This window comes from Ranitomeya imitator, chromosome 5, assembly GCF_032444005.1.
Source record: "Ranitomeya imitator isolate aRanImi1 chromosome 5, aRanImi1.pri, whole genome shotgun sequence".
NCBI lineage: Eukaryota > Metazoa > Chordata > Amphibia > Anura > Dendrobatidae > Ranitomeya > Ranitomeya imitator.
This window is the reverse complement of record NC_091286.1, coordinates 97,753,758-97,775,347: the sequence shown is the minus strand read 5'-3', so window position 1 is coordinate 97,775,347 and position 21,590 is coordinate 97,753,758. Positions and strand designations below refer to the sequence as shown.

General features: G+C 44.1%; 1 protein-coding gene across 1 annotated transcript in view; it reads left to right on the top strand.

The window, feature by feature from the left end:
* Positions 1–12,788, top strand: part of LOC138681438 (uncharacterized) — a 63,404-nt gene extending 50,616 nt beyond the window's left edge. The window contains exon 4 of the mRNA XM_069768943.1: positions 12,537–12,788. Within this exon, the coding sequence (XP_069625044.1) occupies positions 12,537–12,699 (163 nt within the window). The 3' untranslated portion in view covers positions 12,700–12,788. The remainder of the gene's footprint in view (positions 1–12,536) is intronic.
* The last annotated feature ends 8,802 nt before the right edge of the window (positions 12,789–21,590 follow it).

Below are 21,590 nucleotides of genomic sequence, written 5' to 3'. Positions count from 1 at the left end.
ACTCCTTAACATAATCCCGCATAGCAGTATGCTCTGGCACTGACAGATTGAACAAACGTCCTTTAGGAAATTTAATGCCAGGAATCAAATCTATAGCACAATCGCAATCCCTGTGAGGAGGAAGCGAACTGAGCTTAGGCTCCTCAAAAACCTCCCGATAATCAGACAAAAATACCGGAACCTCAGAAGGAGTAGATGAAGCGATAGAAATCGGAGATGCATCATCATGAACCCCCTGACATCCCCAGCTTAACACAGACATCGTTTTCCAGTCCAAGACTGGGTTATGAGTTTGTAACCATGGCAGACCAAGCACTAAGACATCATGTAAATTATACAGTACCAGGAAGCGAATCACCTCCTGATGAACGGGAGTCATACGCATGGTCACTTGTGTCCAGTACTGAGGTTTGTTCATAGCCAAAGGTGTAGAGTCAATTCCTTTCAAAGGAATAGGGACTTCCAGAGGCTCCAGACTAAACCCACAGCGGTTGGCAAATGACCAATCCATAAGACTCAGGGCAGCGCCTGAATCCACATAGGCATCGACGGAAATGGCTGATAATGAACAAATCAGAGTCACAGACAGAATGAACTTAGACTGTAAAGTACTAATGGCAACAGACTTATCAACCTTTTTTGTGCGTTTAGAGCATGCTGATATAACATGAGCTGAATCACCACAATAAAAACACAACCCATTTTTCCGCCTATAGTTTTGCCGTTCACTTCTGGACTGAATTCTATTACATTGCATTGTCTCAGGTGCCTGTTCAGAAGACACAGCCAAATGGTGCACAGGTTTGCGCTCCCGTAAACGCCGATCAATCTGAATAGCCATAGTCATAGACTCATTCAGACCTGTAGGCGCAGGGAACCCCACCATAATATCCTTAATGGCCTCAGAAAGGCCATCTCTGAATCTTGCAGCCAGGGCGCACTCATTCCACTGAGTAAGCACCGACCATTTCCGAAATTTCTGACAATATATTTCTGCTTCATCTTGCCCCTGAGAGAGAGCCAATAAAGCTTTTTCAGCCTGAATCTCTAGGTTAGGTTCCTCATAGAGCAAACCCAATGCCAGAAAAAACGCATCCACATTGAGCAACGCAGGATCCCCTGGTGCCAATGCAAATGCCCAATTCTGAGGGTCACCCCGCAGGAAAGATATAACAATTTTGACTTGCTGAGCAGGGTCTCCAGAGGAGCGAGATTTCAAAGAAAGAAACAACTTGCAATTGTTCCTAAAATTCAGAAAACTAGATCTATCTCCAGAAAAAAACTCTGGGATAGGAATTCTAGGTTCAGACATAGGAGCATGTACAACAAAATCTTGTATATTTTGAACCTTAGCAGCAAGATTATTCAGGCTGGAAGCCAAACTCTGGACGTCCATGATAAACAGCTGAGGTCAGAGCCATTCAAGGATTAAGAGGAGGTAAGACGCAGCCAGGCTGCAATCAAGGCTAGGCAGCAAACTCTGAGGGGAAGAAAAAAAAAAAAAAAAAAAACTTCCTCAGACTACTTTTCCTCCTACTTCATCCAATACGATTACCACTTTTTGGCCGGCTATACTGTCATGATCCCAATGGCAGGGGATCACAAAAGGACAAGCACAAAAAACAAAACAAGCTCTAGGGTGATGGAAACTGAGCTGACCGCGATCCTGAACCTAACACACAACTAGCTGTAGCCGGGGAACGTGCTTACGATGATTCCTAGACGTCTCGCGCCAGCCGAAGGACTAACTTCCCCTATTAGAAGAAACACAGACCTCTCTTGCCTCCAGAGAAACACCCCACAGAAATAGCAGCCCCCCACATGTAATGACGGTGAAATGAGAGGAAAGCACATACGTAGTTATGAAAACAGATTCAGCAAAATGAGGCCCGCTAAAGCTAGATAGCAGAGGATACAAAAGTGATCTGCGCGGTCAGCGAAAAATCCTACAAAAAAACCATCCTGAAATTACTTGAACTCATGTGCCAACTCATGGAACATGAGGAGTAATATCAGCCCACTAGAGCAACCAGCAAAAAGGAATCACATATCTGCAAGCTGGACTAAGACAAAAATTAAGCAAAACGTGGAACAGGAAAATCAAAAACTTAGCTTGTCCTGAAGATTACAGAAGCGGGAAGCAGAGGTAACAAGACACACTGATTACATTGATAGCCGGCGAGGAAATGACAAGAAAGCCAGGTTAAATAGGAAACTCCCATCTCCTGATAGAACAGGTGGACACCAGAGACCGCAGGAAACACAAGTCACCCAGTACCATCTGTAACCACCAGAGGGAGCCCAAAAACAGAATCCACAACAGGAGTCCATGTGTGCATTGTAAGGATGTGGACTGTCTTACTCTGTTTCTGCCCCTGAAGACACTCTATGTGAATACCGTATTGTGGTTTTATATGTGAAAGTAACATGTGTCTAATGTAATGTGATATAATGTATTATGGTAAGGTACAGTATATAAAGTGTTACAGCACAATGTGAACATTACATAAGGATAAGCTTAAGACAGCATAAGATATAGAACAGGTTAGAATGTAGATAGGAAATGGCTAAGTTCAGGATAAGCCCAGTGGGAGGGCACTATTGCTGATTAGAAGAGGGGAGCTTCCTGGTTGGAGGGAGTTGTGTGATCCAGTGAAGTGTGGAGAATTCGGGTTCAGGTGAGGTAGTGGGTTGCTAGGGGCAGCATGGGCCAAACGCTCAAGACAGTGGGCGGCCAAATGGAGATCACTGTCGCACATTCCAACAATGTGTGAAGCCTAGGGCCCAGACCTCTTACCATAGTGAGGGCCTGATCTTCCGACATCACGAGGTCTATGGAGATGGAGTTTCATAGGGACCAGGTGGCCGGTCCCGGGTGCACTGCTGGAGTGGAAAACAAATCCCTGAGACTGATGGAGTCAGCAGGCTTTGGGGAAGTCCAGAATGAACGTGTGGCAGAACAGAAGAGAAGTTGTGCTAGGTGGAAGGAAGTGTGAATTTTTGTGCGTTACTCCATCTGAACCCACCTGATCAACTTGGATTTTTTAGTAACAGTTTGACAGTTGCAAAGAACTTTGTGTCCCATGCATTGCGTGCGGCGGCTCCTGAGGATAGAAGCCTGAAGACAGCGGAGACCTGCGGTTTGCAAGTGAGTGTGATGCACCTCACACCCTACAACACACTGGGACTGGGACACTCCTTGTCTGTAAAGTGCCAGAGATTATTTGGTTATTTTCATACATCATATTAACGATTTCTGAGATAATAAAGGGGAGTCCCCTGTTCAGGATCCTCATCTCTTGGCCAGAGTGGAAATTGAATGTACTGAGTATAGTAAAACCCATCTCTTCAAACAAGCCTACCACATCAACTACTCAGTAAACTAACTTTGCCCTGTTCCCTCCTTCCAAATATTACTCTGAATCTGCACCCTACTATTCATGTGTCTCCACACCCTCCAACACATGATAACTGCACTTGATACTTGACTATTGCACTTAAACACACGGGCTGATGACCGGATCATGCAGCTTTGTATGAAAATCCCTATTTATTATAATTGCCAGACCTGAAATAACAAGCACTTTTCACCTATTGTGTCCCCCCATTTCCTTGTAGATTGTAAGCTTGCGAGCAGGGACCTCACTCCTAATATCACTGTTTAAATTGTCTTAACTCGTACCGAATTTATTGTTTGTACATGTCCCCGCTTAACTGTAAAGTGCTGCGGAATATGTTGGCGCTATATAAATAGAAAAAATTATTAATTATTATTATAATTGTTCTGTCTTCCTCCACGTAGGATGCTGTGTGGATTCCAACATACGGCTAAACCTTCATCCACATCCCAGTAAACAGACTGTGTTGATGCTTAAGTCTTATTTATTAGGGTGATGATAACCAAAACTATAACGTTGAACAACAATGGTGGACAGTATTCATAGTAGATGATCGAATAGTGAATGATGTTGATGTACAAAGTGGATGTTCAGTGAATAATCATAGTGGATGACTGATCATAGTGGATGACTGATCATAGTGGATGACTGGTGAAAAACTGTAAAGAATAACAGCATTTCAGTATATGCACATACAGGGTGCAATCACATAAATAACTGGGACATAACAGCAAGAATTATACAGAGTGCATTACACAGTAATTCTAACAGCACTGCCCTATTCTATAAAAGAATGCATCTATCTAAATGCAGAGTACACATTAATCTAACTGCAAGCTGCAAAGCACATCTGCCTAACTATATCTGACTATAGGAGCTGCATAAGGCTTAAATACTAACACAAACATAAGATGCATTAAACCTTTATAAACGTACCGAGATCCGTTAGGACAGGGGTAAGAAAGTAAGCGAGACAGGAGCACGTGTGCCTCTCTGCAGATCTGAGGAAAAATGGCTACTGAAGCTTGTCTTCACAAGAAGAATGTGGGCGGAACTAACCCATAAGACATTGCTCTTAGGAGGGAAAGGTTGGCAAACAACATAAAAAGTAGGCAACTGATGACCTCCAGTGGCCACAACTTGAATAACATGATAATTAACTCTCTGCACATTAAGATGGGCAGAACACTCCCCGCTTGGCGTCAACAGATGCCACAATTAGGTTCTTTTGGGGAAAATAATAATACAAGCTCGGTAACGGGTCCGAGGAACAGTTTGTTTTCTCCAAGCTTGCACACTCTGACCTCTACTTTCCGCACTTTCCCATCTTTACTGGGCAGGGTCTTAATGACTAGGCCGAGTGGCCACTCGATCCGATGTGACTGACTGTCTTTGACGAGTACAACATCGCCAGATTGAATGTTTGGGCGGTCTTTCTGCCACTTTGTCCTGCTTTGCAGAGTGGAGAGATACTGTTTCCTCCATCTATTCCAGAAGACGTTGGACACGCTTTGTACTTGCCTCCATTGTCGTCTGTAGAGGTCTTTGTCATTGAATTCTCCGAGTGGAGCTTTCGGGACACAGGTTTTCTGTGTGAGTAACATTGCAGGAGTAAGGATGGATGGATCTCCAGAATCACTAGAAAGTGCTATCTTGTAGGACTGGGTTACATGAAATAGACAAGCTATAGCTCGAACAAGTGACTTCCATGTGGAGAACCTGCTTAAGCGGTGAGATTCGAGGTGGTAGCTTGAAATCTCTGTATGTAGAGCAGACACTTGAGGTCGGATCTCTTCGTCTGTGTCTGGACCCACTAGTTCGAAAGTTTCAGGCCTGCTGATGTGGGACATCGAACAGTACAAAGAGGTAGGACCTGTGAACCATGAAGTGTCCTTCAGATGACTGGGTGCAACGGATCTAGTCGCGTGGTCCGCAGGATTGTGATGAGTAGGTACGTAGTGCCACTGATTAGGGTCGGTGGATCTTCTTACCCGAAGTACCCGGTTGCTGACGTAGACATAGAAGCATCGTGTCTCGTTACAGATGTACCCCAGTACCACCTTGCTATCGGTGTAGAACTCTGCATCCCCGATCTTCAGGCCCATCGCATCCGAGACCAGCTCGGCCAACTCAACTGCGAGGACAGCAGCACAGAGTTCCAGTCTGGGTATCGTGTGTTCACGAAGTGGCGCCAATTTCGTCCGGCTCATAACGAACCCGATATGGCATTGTCCGCTTACATCTGTGGATTTGAGATACGCTACTGCTGCAATCGCTTTGACTGATGCATCACAGAAAATACAAAGTGTTTGCATTTTGACCTCTGTGGATGGCACAGGAGCATACGGTCGTTTCACACGAAGGTTGGTCAGGGCTTCAAGAGACTTCCTCCACTCTGCCCACAGGTCAGCCTTTCCCGCTGGAAGTGGATCATCCCAATCAGTAGTGTCTTGGGTGAAGTCCCTGAGCATCAGCTTTCCTTGGATGGTTACTGGAGCTACGAACCCCAAGGGGTCGTATAAACTATTCACGAAGGAAAGAACTCCTCTGCGCATGAAGGGTTTCTCATCCTTGCTGATCTGAAAGGTGAAGGTATCTGTCTTCAGGTCCCACAGCAATCCAAGGCTCCGCTGCATAGGAAGGGGGTCGATGCTGAGGTCTAAATCCTTTAGATCGCTGGAATAGTCTTCAGAGGGAAAGGCTTCCATCAACTCTCGGCTATTGGAAGAAATCTTGTGTAACCTTAGGTTAGACTGAGCGAGCATGTCACGAGTCCTCTTTAGTAGACTGATTGCGGCCTCACTTGTCGGTGTGGACTTCAAACAGTCATCCACATAAAAATCCTTTTCCACAAAGGACCTGACGTCCGAGCCATACTCTTCTTCACCCTTTTTGGCAGAATGTCGGAGGCCGTAGATTGCGACCGCTGGGGAAGGACTGTTCCCAAAGATGTGTACCCGCATCCGGTACTCTGCGATGTCTTCGTCCGGATCGTTGTCACGGTACCAGAAGAACCTCAGGTAGTTTCTGTGTTCCTCTTTGACGAGAAAACAGTGGAACATCTGTTGTATGTCGGCCATAAATGCCACTGAATCTCTACGGAAACAGAGTAATACTTCCAGAAGTCTGTTGTTGAGGTCTGGGCCCGACAGTAAGACATCATTCAATGACACGTCTTTGCATTTGGCACTTGAGTCGAATACCACTCTAATTTGACCTGGCTTCTTAGGATGGTACACTCCGAAGATGGGCAGGTACCAACACTCCTCTCCGTGTCGAAGTGCAGGTGCAATCACTGCGTGGTTGTTCTGGAATATCTTTCCCATGAAGGTAAAGAAATGTTCCTTCATCTCAGGTGACTTCTGAAGCTTGTGTCTTAGGGAGATGAATCTGCTGTAGACCAATTCCTTGTTGTTGGGTAGGCGTCTCCTCTGAGGTCGAAATGGTAGAGGTGCGACCCAACTATTCGCCGTATCCTTGACTATTTGTTCGTCCATGATGTCCAGGAATATCTTGTCTTCTATAGACATCGCTACCTTGTTGTCTTCCTTCGTCCTGTGGAAGACTGTACATCCTATGTGATCTTGTTCACCTTCACAGGCGTGGTCTTCGTTGATAGGAACTGAGAAAGGGCAAGGTAGAGGAGTGCTGCTCGGTAGTTCCTTTACCAGCAGACTATTGTGACACGGCTGGAAGAGAGATGGACGTCCATTTTCTAGTGTGCTGGTAAGCATACTGTTGACTGAGACCGGCTTGTGTGCTCCTCCTAGACAGACATCTCCTACAATGACCCATCCAAGGTCTTGCCTCTGCGCATATGGAGCATTCAGTGAGCCGTTGATATATTCTCTAGTCTTATGGACTCGTAGTATATCTCTTCCCAGAAGTAAAGCTATTGGCGCTTCTGGTTCCAACTTAGGTATCAGGTGGGCTATACGCTTCAGGTGGGGGTGATACGTTGCCACCTTTGGTGAAGGTATCTCAGACCTGTTGTCAGGAATCTGGTTGCACTCCAGGATGGTCGGTAGTGACAGACAGGTCTGGCCATCCATGGACTCCACTTTGTATCCGGTTGCTTTCCTCCCCGCCGTCTCGACGGTACCTGAACATGTCCTAAGGGAGTAGGGAGAACTGGGGCCTACAATGCTGAAGTTGTCAAAGAAGATGGACCTGGCTAAAGACCTATTACTTTGGTCATCTAGGATTGCATATATCTTGAGCGCTTTGTCTCTGTGGCCTGTTGGATAGACTCGGACAAGGCAGATTTTTGAGCAGGATCTTCCTCCCTTGAGTCCCTTACAGATCTCCGTACATTGAGAGGTGACCGCAGGGGTGTCTTCGTCGGTGTTCTTCTGTTTCTCATCGTGCTCCTCTGCTTGTGACAACACTCCTGGAGGTGGTCCAGGATGCAACGCTGTATTGTGATCCGTGCTGCTGCATTCTGCACATTTCACGCTAGCTCCACAGTTCCTGGCGAAGTGAGAGGTCGTAGCACAGCATTTGAAGCAGATGTTGTTTTCCTTGAGGAAACCTTTGCGATCCTCTAAAGTCTTCTCCCTGAAGGCTCTGCACTTTAGTAGAGGATGTGGTTTCCTGTGTAGAGGACACTGCTTACTGACATCCTGAGGTTTGCTCTCTTCCGTAGGGGGCTTAGTTGTCTTGTGTGGAGGACCTGTGGAATCAATATCAGTTTTATGGACTGCCACGGGTGTCTTACTGGGTTTGACACCAGGGGTAGTGGAACATGACAGAGTGAAATCAAAACTAGGGTCATTTCTGATCTTGGCTGGCTGGGTGACAAACTCAACAAATACAGCAAAAGGAGGGAATGGTACGTTATGAATTTGTTTATACCGTGAACCATGTATAATCCACCTTTCTTGAAGATTGTAAGGAAGTTTTTGTACTATTGGATTGACACCCCTAGCAGTGTCTAAGAATGCCAATCCAGCCAAGTGACCTTCCTTCTGGGCGACCTGTAACTCTATCAATAAATCACTCAATTCTCTAAGTCTTTGATAACCCTTGGGCCCTATCTTAGGGAAATCATCAATTCTTTTGAATAAAGCATTCTCTATTACTTCTACGGACCCATAGCATTCGTCAAGTCTTTCCCACACTTTACGTAAACCTATGTGTGGGTATTCTATGTTAATGTCTCTTAGTCTTTTAGCATGCTCGACCGATTCAGTTCCAAGCCACTTTACCAGGAGATCTAACTCCTCACTACTAGAAAGGTCCAGTCCCTGAATGGCGTTCTGGAACGAAGCTCGCCACGACCTGTAGTTTTCGGCTTTGTCAGTGAACTTTACAAGTCCTTTTGTTACCAGTTCTCGGTGGGCAAAGAACTTTGCCAAGTCTATGGTGGCTTGATCAGTGTTGGTACGAGCCGGTAAGTTATAGCTATGTCTAGTGTGTGGTGCGTCACCATACCTGTGAGACGCTCTTGGCTTCGGACAGTCTGCATATTACCTTTCTGGTGAAGAAGATGTCTCTTTAAGGTGAGGTGGGAGCTGTACCTTCTTCTCAGTGGAACGGTAGCTGTGGTCGACTCCTCTGTGTTGGACGTCTTCTTGTTTGTAGTAGTGAAGTTCGGGGTTGGATCGATGATAATCGGCGTAGGCTGATCGTTGTAGTCTGTCGAAGGTGTTGTCCATGCTGGAGTGTCGATGAACGTACTCTGCGACGCGCTGAGCTGGATCTTGCTGCTCTAGATCTGTTCCAAGAACGTTGCTGCGTCTCTCATAATCAGGATCCTTCATGGCTTCCAAGTACTCTGCCTTAGCTATTGCAGCTGCTGCCTCTTTGTCTACCATAAGTCTTTCTAGAGACACTTGCAGGCGCGCACCTTCTGCTTCTTGCTCTGCCCGCAAACGTGCGGTTTCGGCCTGCAAACGTGCATTTTCGGCTTGCAGGCGTGCAGTTTGTTCTGCCTGCAAACGTACCTTTTCTGCCTCATGCTCTGCTTGTCTCAGCTTTAGATGCATTTCTTTCTCGGCAAAGGAGGACCTCGCTTTGGCTGCTTCAGCTTCAGCACGAGCGACAGCAGCCAGCTCTGCTAATGATGACCTGTTAGAGTTGCTCGTGACCTCGTCTTGAGTGAGGATGTGCTGTTTCGAGACATTGTGCGCTTAGCTGCGTACTGCTGAGTGTTTTGGCGGGAAACTGAGTCTAGGTGCGGTGAGCTTCCGCGTGGCGGGAATGATGTAGCTCCTCTTGGCGGGCTGCAGTATAGTCCCGCGGCTGTATGGCGGCTGCTGTGATACCCGAATGCGGAGCAGTGTGGGTGTTAGCGGTTCCGTACAGTCTGAACAACTGCAGCCTGCGACCGGCTATCAGTTTCACTGAAGGCAGCTAATCTGTTCTTACTTTACAATCACCGCCTGCGACTGGCGGTCTCGTTTTTTCACTGCTCTGTCTTCCTCCACATAGGATGCTGTGTGGATTCCAACATATGGCTAAACCTTCATCCACATCCCAGTAAACAGACTGTGTTGATGCTTAAGTCTTATTTATTAGGGTGATGATAACCAAAACTATAACGTTGAACAACAATGGTGGACAGTATTCATAGTAGATGATCGAATAGTGAATGATGTTGATGTACAAAGTGGATGTTCAGTGAATAATCATAGTGGATGACTGATCATAGTGGATGACTGATCATAGTGGATGACTGATCATAGTGGATGACTGGTGAAAAACTGTAAAGAATAACAGCATTTCAGTATATGCACATACAGGGTGCAATCACATAAATAACTGGGATATAACAGCAAGAATTATACAGAGTGCATTACACAGTAATTCTAACAGCACTGCCCTATTCTATAAAAGAATGCATCTATCTAAATGCAGAGTACACATTAATCTAACTGCAAGCTGCAAAGCACATCTGCCTAACTATATCTGACTATAGGAGCTGCATAAGGCTTAAATACTAACACAAACATAAGATGCATTAAACCTTTATAAACGTACCGAGATCCGTTAGGACAGGGGTAAGAAAGTAAGCGAGACAGGAGCACGTGTGCCTCTCTGCAGATCTGAGGAAAAATGGCTACTGAAGCTTGTCTTCACAAGAAGAATGTGGGCGGAACTAACCTATAAGACATTGCTCTTAGAAGGGAAAGGTTGGTAAACAACATAAAAAGTAGGCAACTGATGACCTCCAGTGGCCACAACTTGAATAACATGATAATTAACTCTCTGCACATTAAGATGGGCAGAACAATAATTATTAGTATATTTTTCTCTGAGGGACATCTTCCTGAGTTGCACAGCCCACTGAGGTAAATGGGCACTGTGTATTGTTTATTGCAGCTGTGGTGGCACTGCAGAGTTAAGGTACCTTCACACATAACGATATTGTTAACGATATCGTTGCTATTTGTGACGTAGCAACGATATCGTTAATGAAATCGTTATGTGTGACAGCGACCAACGATCAGGCCCCTGCTGGGAGATCGTTGGTCGCTGAATAAAGTCCAGAACTTTATTTCGTCGCTGGACTCCCTGGAGACATCGCTGGATCGGCGTGTGTGACACCGATCCAGCGATGTCTTCACTGGTAACCAGGGTAAACATCGGGTAACTAAGCGCAGGGCCGCGCTTAGTAACCCGATGTTTACCCTGGTTACCATGCTAAAAGTAAAAAAAAAACAAACACTAGATACTTACCTACCGCTGTCTGTCCTCCAGCGCTGCGCTCTGCACTCCTCCTGTACTGGCTGTGAGCCGGAAAGCAGAGCGGTGACGTCACCGCTCTGCTTTCCGGCTCCCAGACAGTACAGGAGGAGAGCAGAGAAGCAGAGCGCAGCGCTGGAGGACAGACGGCTGTAGGTAAGTATCTAGTGTTTGTTTTTTTTTACTTTTAGCATGGTAACCAGGGTAAACATCGGGTTACTAAGCGCGGCCCTGCGCTTAGTTACCCGATGTTTACCCTGGTTACCGGCATCGTTGGTCGCTGGAGAGCGGTCTGTGTGACAGCTCTCCAGCGACCAAACAGCGACGCTGCAGCGATCCGGATCGTTGTCGGTATCGCTGCAGCGTCGCTAAATGTGAAGGGGCCTTTAGGCTACTTTCACACTAGCGTCGCAATGTGTCGGGCCGAGATTCCGACGCTAGCGTTTGATGCGCCGCACAACGGGTGCAACGGATGCATCCGCTGCCCCATTGTGAGGTGCGGGGAGGTGGGGGCGCAGTTCCGGCCGCGTATGTGCGGTTGGAAAAAGCGGTCCGTCGGCAGCAAAAAAAGTTACATTTAACGTTTTTTGCTCCCGGCGGTCCGCCACAACACGGCGCAACCGTCGCACGACGGTTGCTACGTGTGGCAATGTGTCGCAATGCGTCGCTAATGTTAATCTATGGGGCAAAAACGCATCCTGCAAACAACTTTGCAGGATGCGTTTTTTGCCATAAACGACGCATTGCGACATATTGCAAAAAACGCCAGTGTGAAAGTAGCCTTACTGACCACTTTATCCCAGGTTTCCTCACAGATTACAGCTAATCGCTGGGGGGTCCCAGCACGCGGGAACTTTGTGATTAGTTTATCGTCGTCAGATCCTTTCTAACAAGTAGGGACTGTCTGAAGCAGAGAAACCTTTGAAAGTGGTTGCTCCCTTTTTCCTCTGTATAGGTAATTTATATATGTGTTTCCAGAGGTTCTTGAAACTGGAGAGGTAAGTGTTAAAGTTGTGGCGGAACAGTTATTACTTCTACTGACCAGCACAGTCAGACCACTTATAATGGTTGCTCCTGGGAACCAAAAACTTTTGCTCCCCTCACAATAAATAGTGGCAGATTAGAGTCACTTTCACTGTGGTGTCTTGTGTCGTGGACATGGCAATGACAGTTTTTTACCCTCTGGCTATGAATATAATGTTTCCATTGACTAGCATCCAAAGGAGACCATGGAATTGTTGAATTAAACTTTTCATTTTATAAAAACTTTTCATTATAAAATTGATAAGCTTCATTTACAAAAGCCCCCCTCAAGAGTGTGTAAAGTAAAGATAGTATAAGACAAAAAGAATGATAGATCTGAATGTAGAAAATATATAATTTTACAGATTTGGCATAAAGTTTACAAAAGAAGCCAAATGTAACAAGCCTTTGTCTTCCATTGTTTTACAGGTCTTTCTCTATGAATGCTTTGGATGACAGCATTCATAAAAATACTTTTGACTTCATAAAGAAATTAACAATTGAGAACGGCCTTAACGTTTGGAAATCATCCGTTGTCATGAGTCTCTATTCTGATCGTTATGAAGTCTGGCTCCTTGCAGTCCTAAATTAACAAACATTGGGAGTCTCAGCATATGTTTTGAGAGTTGAAACTAAGGATATTTGTGCTGGAAATTGAATAATTAAAAGATGTTAACCATTTTTTAAGTCTGCGGGCTGTTCCTGTTCAAAAATGTAAAGCACGCACACTGATGTAAGTGAGTGTGCAACACGCTGTGCACTAGACATCTAAGTTTTTTGGTAGAGACTCATCCATGAGCTGAGTTCAAATGACTATGTTTTTGGTCAGTGCGTTGTTACTGCATGCGGTCAGCACACTGACCCAACGGTAACTAATGTGCTCGTGCTTAGCATGAAGTGCATATAATAGCAGGCAGCTTCTGAAAATGTGGATGCATTAGAGCACACAAAGTCAAACACAGACCCAGTCGTGTTTGCAATTTTTGGACGTTACTGGCTCAATAATTTTAGTTTGCAAATCATTTATTGGAGAGTTCAGTAAAAAATTACACTCGGTATTGTGATGGAGTCACTGGTAAAGTACTGGAGTATTGTGATGGAGTAAAGTACTGGAGGGGAGTATTTTCCTCCAGCACTCTAAAGTGCTGTAAGCCTTAAGCGAAATTTGCATAAATGGGCTGGTTTTATGTGGACATTCATAGAACGGGTGGAAGAATCTCCACCTGCAGAGACGGCATCGCCGTGTGCTGACAAGACCTGTGTGATGTCAAAGTCATGTGATCAGTCACATGGGTGAGGAGTCACATGGTCGAAACTTAACTGGCTGAACTCCAGGGGCATTCTGGGTTGTTGAGTTTCTGGAGAAAGACTCCAGGAAAGTGTTTGTGCACATTGTGCTTGTCAAAAGGACATTGCTAACCCTGAGTGGGCTGAGCCCCACTAATGCAAGGACTCCACGTATTGCTACCATTATGCTTTGCTGTTTTGCCCAGAGGGCCATGTTTATTTTGAGCATAAACCTTGGTTTATGCTATATTCAATAAACCAAGTGCATCCTTAAAAACGCAGTGTTCCTGTGACTACCTCCATGTGCAGCCGAGTGAGTCGATCTACCACAGTATTGATCATACAACATGTCAAATATTTCAGCTGAAATATATCTAAAGATGTATTAGAATGAAAAATCAACTGGTAGGCAGAAAATTACAGCAATAGACAGAACCCCTGATGGATCCAAGAAATATACTAAAACATATTGTATCTTAAGTTTCATAAATCTGTTTACTAAAATAATATTGTTTTCATTACAGTTTTGGAATCTAAGGCTATGTGCACACGTTGCAGAATTTCCGCGGAAATTTCCGCGGCAATTCTGCATCGCTTGGAAAACTGATTGACAGATTGGTCACACTTGTCAAGCATAGTGCTTGACAAATGTGACCAACTTTTCACTATTGATGCTGCCTATAAAAGATAGAATGTTAAAAATAATTTAAAAAAATTGTTTTTCTCACATTCCGATGGCCCCCGATCTCCTCAGCGGCTTCCGCTCCCGGGATGCATTGCGCAAAGGACCTTTCTGACGTCATGGTCATGTGACCGCAACGTCATCCCAGGTCCTTCGCGCAATGCATCCTTGGGAACGGAAGCGGCCGTGTGCACCGCTGAGAGGCGGGAGGACTCCGGGGGCCATCGGAAGATAAGTATATCAATATTTTTTATTTTAGTTATTTTTTTTAACAGAAATATGGTTCCCAAGGGCCTGGAGGAGAGTCTCCTCTCCTCCAGACCCGGGTACCACTACACAGATCTGCTTACTTCCCGCATGGTGGGCATAGCCCCATGCGGAAAGTAAGCAGATCAATGCATTCCTATGCATGCGGAATTGCACAAACACATATTTGGTATCGCCACATTCAAAATCACCCAATCAATAAAAAAAGGATTACCTGATCACTAAACGGCGTAGTGAGCAAAAAAGTAAAAATGCCAGAATTACGTTTTTTGCTCGCCGCGACATTGCATTAAAATGGACATCTGAGGGCTTATTTTTTGCGGAACGAGTTGTACTTTTGAACGACACCATTGGTTTTACCATGTTGTGTAACAGAAAAAAAAATTCCAATTGCGGTGAAATTGCAAAAAAAGTGCAATCCCACACTTTTTTTTGTTTGGCTTTTTTACTAGGTTCACTAAATCCTAAAACTGGCCTGCTATGATGATTGTCCAGGTCATAACGAGTTCATAGACACCAAACATGTCTAGGTTCTTTTTTATATAAGTGGTGAAAAAAAATTCCAAAGTTTGTAAAAAAAAAAAAAAAGTTGCCATTTTCCGAGACCCGTGGTGTCTCCATTTTTTGGGATCTGGGGCCAGGTGAGGGCTTATTTTTTGCATTCCGATATCACATATTTATTGCTAACATTTTGGTGCAGTTACGTTCTTTTGATCGCCTGTTATTGCATTTTATTGCAATGTGGCAGCGACCAAAAAAATTTAATTCTGGTGTTTCAATTTTTTTTCGCGCTACGCCATTTACTGATTGGATTAATTCTTTTAATATATTGATAAATTGGACAATTCTGAATGCAGCGATACCAAATATGTGTTTATTTCTTTTTTTGTGTATTTTATTTTGAATGGGGCGAAAGGGGGGTGATTTGAACTTTTATAATTTTTTATCATTTTTAAAAACATTTTTTTCACTTTTTACTTACTTCAATAGTCTCCATGGGAGACTTGAAGCTGCAGTTGTTTGATCACCTTTGCTACATAGAGATGTGAAATGCACCTGTATTTCTCCCAGAAAATTATTGCAATTACACATGTTTTGTTATACACATGTTTATTTCATTTGTGTGTATTAGAACAACAGAAAATAAAAGGAAAAAAGGGCAAAGGGGACACCATTTTACATAAAACCCCCAAAAATGGGCCAGACAAAAATGTTGGCACCCTCAACTTAATGCAGTTGTGCACTGTTTGGAATAAATGACTGCAATCAGTTGCTTCCTATAATCATCAACAGGCTTCTTACATCTCTAAAGTGGAATTTTGGATCACTCTTCTTTTGCAAACTGCTGCAGGTCTGTCATATTTGAAGACTGCCTTCTCTCAACAGCAGTTTTAAGATCTCCCCACAGGTGTTTAATTGGATTTAGATTTGGACTAATTGCTGGACACTTAAGAACTCTCTAGCGCTTTGTTTCATTTTCTGGATGCTTCTTGAAGTATGTTTGGGGTCGTTGTCCTGCTGGAAGACACATGACCTAGGATGCAAACCCAGCTGACACTGGTCACTGTATTGAGACCCCAAATCCTTCAATAATCTTCAAATTTCAAAATGTCTTGGAAACAGTCAAGGCACCCAGTGCCAGAGGCAGCAAAAACAAAACCCAAAACATCTTTGAACCTGCACCTTATTTGACTGTGGGTACTGTGTTCTGTTTTTTAGATACCCCATTGTGTTTGTTACAACACAGCTGTTGGGTGACTAGGGACCAGGGGCTCCTTCCCTGCTCCTAAAACTAGGGGGCACCCTAGTTCGCCCAATTCCACGGGATTCTTCTGAAGGTGAAGATGCCAGGGCCTCTACCCTTGCCTTATCTCCTGAATCGGCCCTCAGTCTGTTCTCTTCTCCCACCCAGGGAACAAGGCAATATGAACAAGGGTAACTGAAAATACTAGGCATACAAATATTCACTCATAAATTACAGAGGAATGCATTGGATGGTGGAGGATGGGGAAAAACCAAAGTAAGAGGAGGGAAGGTAATTATCACATTTACAAACCTATGCAACAGTCACAGATAACTCCTCCAAACTCCTCATATAACCACCAAAAACACATCCCGACTTTGCCACTGCGCTAGCGCAGATGGAGCATCTGCTAGCTCCATCTGCGCTAGCAGTGCGCTAGCAGTGACGGACCCAGAAACGCTGCAGCCCGCGTCTCGGGTCCATCACTCAATGATGGCACATCGCTAGCGCACGCCCATTGTGGGCGTGCGCTAGCGATGCGTCTGCCATTGAAAGTAATGGCGGCATTAACGGACTACATTACACCGCGTTATGCCGCGGTGTAATGTAGTCCGTTAAATGGGTTAAACTAACGCAGTGTGAACCCAGCGCTAGAATATCTCTGCAAAACTCTAAGCTTCAGGCAGAGTAAGGTAGCGGGGTAAATTGTTTGTGCAGTTGTCCTCAGCAAAGAAAGTTTAACTCCCATCATTTGCAATCTAATATATAAAGCTGAATGTGTGTGTGTGTGTGTGTGTGTATGACCGGGATTGGCATCTGCACCATCGCAGCTACAGCCACAAAATTTTGCACAAAGTTAAATAAATAAGGCAGCACACTGCAGCGCTAGAACATACAAACTTGAAATACGAAATTTGAACTGCATTACTGCACTAGAAATATGAAAAATGAGAGCGTTTAGCGCATAAAAATGGCCAATTTTATGTGTACCTGGTAGCCACTTTACGGCATCTCTCTTATACCAGGTCCTACACTTGCCTTACCTCGCTGAGAATAAACGTCTCCATCTGAATGGGTACATGTAAAACCTCTTCCTAGACTAAAATTCTCTCTCTCTATGGAGGGGTATTGGACCTGCTGTAATTAAAACACCTGTGGCTAGAAGGCGGAGTGCACGATCAGAAGGCTAGAGAATACATTTCAAAAACCTGACCTGCACATCCAAACATAGACTAAGTGTGAACAGGTGCTGAACCTAGAGTCGCCAACTCGTATATAGTTAAATAAAGAAGGCAGCACACTGCAGCGCTAGAACATACAAACTTGAAATACGAAATTTGAACTGCATTACTGCACTAGAAATATGAAAAATGAGAGCGTTTAGCGCATAAAAATGGCCAATTTTATGTGTACCTGGTAGCCACTTTATGGCATCTCTCTTATACCAGGTCCTACACTTGCCTTACCTCGCTGAGAATAAACGTCTCCATCTGAATGGGTACATGTGAAACCTCTTCCTAGACTAAAATTCTCTCTCTCTATGGAGGGGTATTGGACCTGCTGTAATTAAAACACCTGTGGCTAGAAGGCGGAGTGCACGATCAGAAGGCTAGAGAATACATTTCAAAAACCTGACCTGCACATCCAAACATAGACTAAGTGTGAACAGGTGCTGAACCTAGAGTCGCCAACTCGTATATAGTTAAATAAATATGGCAGCACACTGCAGCGCTAGAACATACAAACTTGAAATACGAAATTTGAACTGCATTACTGCACTAGAAATATGAAAAATGAGAGCGTTTAGCGCATAAAAATGGCCAATTTTATGTGTACCTGGTAGCCACTTTACGGCATCTCTCTTATACCAGGTCCTACACTTGCCTTACCTCGCTGAGAATAAACGTCTCCATCTGAATGGGTACATGTGAAACCTCTTCCTAGACTAAAATTCTCTCTCTCTATGGAGGGGTATTGGACCTGCTGTAATTAAAACACCTGTGGCTAGAAGGCGGAGTGCACGATCAGAAGGCTAGAGAATACATTTCAAAAACCTGACCTGCACATCCAAATATAGACTAAGTGTGAACAGGTGCTGAACCTAGAGTCACCAACTCGTATATAGTTAAATAAATAAGGCAGCACACTGCAGCGCTAGAACATACAAACTTGAAATACGAAATTTGAACTGCATTACTGCACTAGAAATATGAAAAATGAGAGCGTTTAGCGCATAAAAATGGCCAATTTTATGTGTACCTGGTAGCCACTTTACGGCATCTCTCTTATACCAGGTCCTACACTTGCCTTACCTCGCTGAGAATAAACGTCTCCATCTGAATGGGTACATGTGAAACCTCTTCCTAGACTAAAATTCTCTCTCTCTATGGAGGGGTATTGGACCTGCTGTAATTAAAACACCTGTGGCTAGAAGGTGGAGTGCACGATCAGAAGGCTAGAGAATACATTTCAAAAACCTGACCTGCACATCCAAACATAGACTAAGTGTGAACAGGTGCTGAACCTAGAGTCGCCAACTCGTATATAGTTAAATAAAGAAGGCAGCACACTGCAGCGCTAGAACATACAAACTTGAAATACGAAATTTGAACTGCATTACTGCACTAGAAATATGAAAAATGAGAGCGTTTAGCGCATAAAAATGGCCAATTTTATGTGTACCTGGTAGCCACTTTACGGCATCTCTCTTATACCAGGTCCTACACTTGCATTACCTCGCTGAGAATAAACGTCTCCATCTGAATGGGTACATGTGAAACCTCTTCCTAGACTAAAATTCTCTCTCTCTATGGAGGGGTATTGGACCTGCTGTAATTAAAACACCTGTGGCTAGAAGGCGGAGTGCACGATCAGAAGGCTAGAGAATACATTTCAAAAACCTGACCTGCACATCCAAACATAGACTAAGTGTGAACAGGTGCTGAACCTAGAGTTGCCAACTCGTATATAGTTAAATAAATAAGGCAGCACACTGCAGCACTAGAACATACAAACTTGAAATACGAAAATTGAACTGCATTACTGCACTAGAAATATGAAAAATGAGAGCGTTTAGCGCATAAAAATGGCCAATTTTATGTGTACCTGGTAGCCACTTTACGGCATCTCTCTTATACCAGGTCCTACACTTGCCTTACCTCGCTGAGAATAAACGTCTCCATCTGAATGGGTACATGTGAAACCTCTTCCTAGACTAAAATTCTCTCTCTCTATGGAGGGGTATTGGACCTGCTGTAATTAAAACACCTGTGGCTATAAGGCGGAGTGCACGATCAGAAGGCTAGAGAATACATTTCAAAAACCTGACCTGCACATCCAAACATAGACTAAGTGTGAACAGGTGCTGAACCTAGAGTCGCCAACTCGTATATAGTTAAATAAATAAGGCAGCACACTGCAGCACTAGAACATACAAACTTGAAATACGAAAATTGAACTGCATTACTGCACTAGAAATATGAAAAATGAGAGCGTTTAGCGCATAAAAATGGCCAATTTTATGTGTACCTGGTAGCCACTTTACGGCATCTCTCTTATACCAGGTCCTACACTTGCCTTACCTCGCTGAGAATAAACGTCTCCATCTGAATGGGTACATGTGAAACCTCTTCCTAGACTAAAATTCTCTCTCTCTATGGAGGGGTATTGGACCTGCTGTAATTAAAACACCTGTGGCTAGAAGGCGGAGTGCACGATCAGAAGGCTAGAGAATACATTTCAAAAACCTGACCTGCACATCCAAACATAGACTAAGTGTGAACAGGTGCTGAACCCAGAGTCGCCAACTCGTATATAGTTAAATAAATATGGCAGCACACTGCAGCGCTAGAACATACAAACTTGAAATACGAAATTTGAACTGCATTACTGCACTAGAAATATGAAAAATGAGAGCGTTTAGCGCATAAAAATGGCCAATTTTATGTGTACCTGGTAGCCACTTTACGGCATCTCTCTTATACCAGGTCCTACACTTGCCTTACCTCGCTGAGAATAAACGTCTCCATCTGAATGGGTACATGTGAAACCTCTTCCTAGACTAAAATTCTCTCGCTCTCATTTTTCATATTTTAGTCTAGGAAGAGGTTTCACATGTACCCATTCAGATGGAGACGTTTATTCTCAGCGAGGTAAGGCAAGTGTAGGACCTGGTATAAGAGAGATGCCGTAAAGTGGCTACCAGGTACACATAAAATTGGCCATTTTTATGCGCTAAACGCTCTCATTTTTCATATTTCTAGTGCAGTAATGCAGTTCAAATTTCGTATTTCAAGTTTGTATGTTCTAGTGCTGCAGTGTGCTGCCTTATTTATTTAACTATATACGAGTTGGCGACTCTAGGTTCAGCACCTGTTCACACTTAGTCTATGTTTGGATGTGCAGGTCAGGCTTTTGAAATGTATTCTCTAGCCTTCTGATCGTGCACTCCGCCTTCTAGCCACAGGTGTTTTAATTACAGCAGGTCCAATACCCCTCCATAGAGAGAGAGAATTTTAGTCTAGGAAGAGGTTTCACATGTACCCATTCAGATGGAGACGTTTATTCTCAGCGAGGTAAGGCAAGTGTAGGACCTGGTATAAGAGAGATGCCGTAAAGTGGCTACCAGGTACACATAAAATTGGCCATTTTTATGCGCTAAACGCTCTCATTTTTCATATTTCTAGTGCAGTAATGCAGTTCAAATTTCGTATTTCAAGTTTGTATGTTCTAGCGCTGCAGTGTGCTGCCTTATTTATTTAACTATATACGAGTTGGTGACTCTAGGTTCAGCACCTGTTCACACTTAGTCTATGTTTGGATGTGCAGGTCAGGTTTTTGAAATGTATTCTCTAGCCTTCTGATCGTGCACTCCGCCTTCTAGCCACAGGTGTTTTAATTACAGCAGGTCCAATACCCCTCCATAGAGAGAGAGAATTTTAGTCTAGGAAGAGGTTTCACATGTACCCATTCAGATGGAGACGTTTATTCTCAGCGAGGTAAGGCAAGTGTAGGACCTGGTATAAGAGAGATGCCGTAAAGTGGCTACCAGGTACACATAAAATTGGCTATTTTTATGCGCTAAACGCTCTCATTTTTCATATTTCTAGTGCAGTAATGCAGTTCAAATTTCGTATTTCAAGTTTGTATGTTCTAGTGCTGCAGTGTGCTGCCTTATTTATTTAACTATATACGAGTTGGCGACTCTAGGTTCAGCACCTGTTCACACTTAGTCTATGTTTGGATGTGCAGGTCAGGTTTTTGAAACAAAATTTTGCACAGTCACACGTCTGGACCCTGAGAGCGTCATGTTGGTAAGGTGAAATTTTAATCCCACGCTTTCCAATTCACCAAACAATTTTGCCCCTATCTACATAATGGGGAAAAAGTGAAAGGAAAAGTGTTGGAGGCAAATTGACAGCTGCCAGATGTGAACAAGGGGGACTTAAAGAGTGAGAGTGATGGCGCCAAAGAGTATATACCGTACAGTTACTAAGACGAGGCC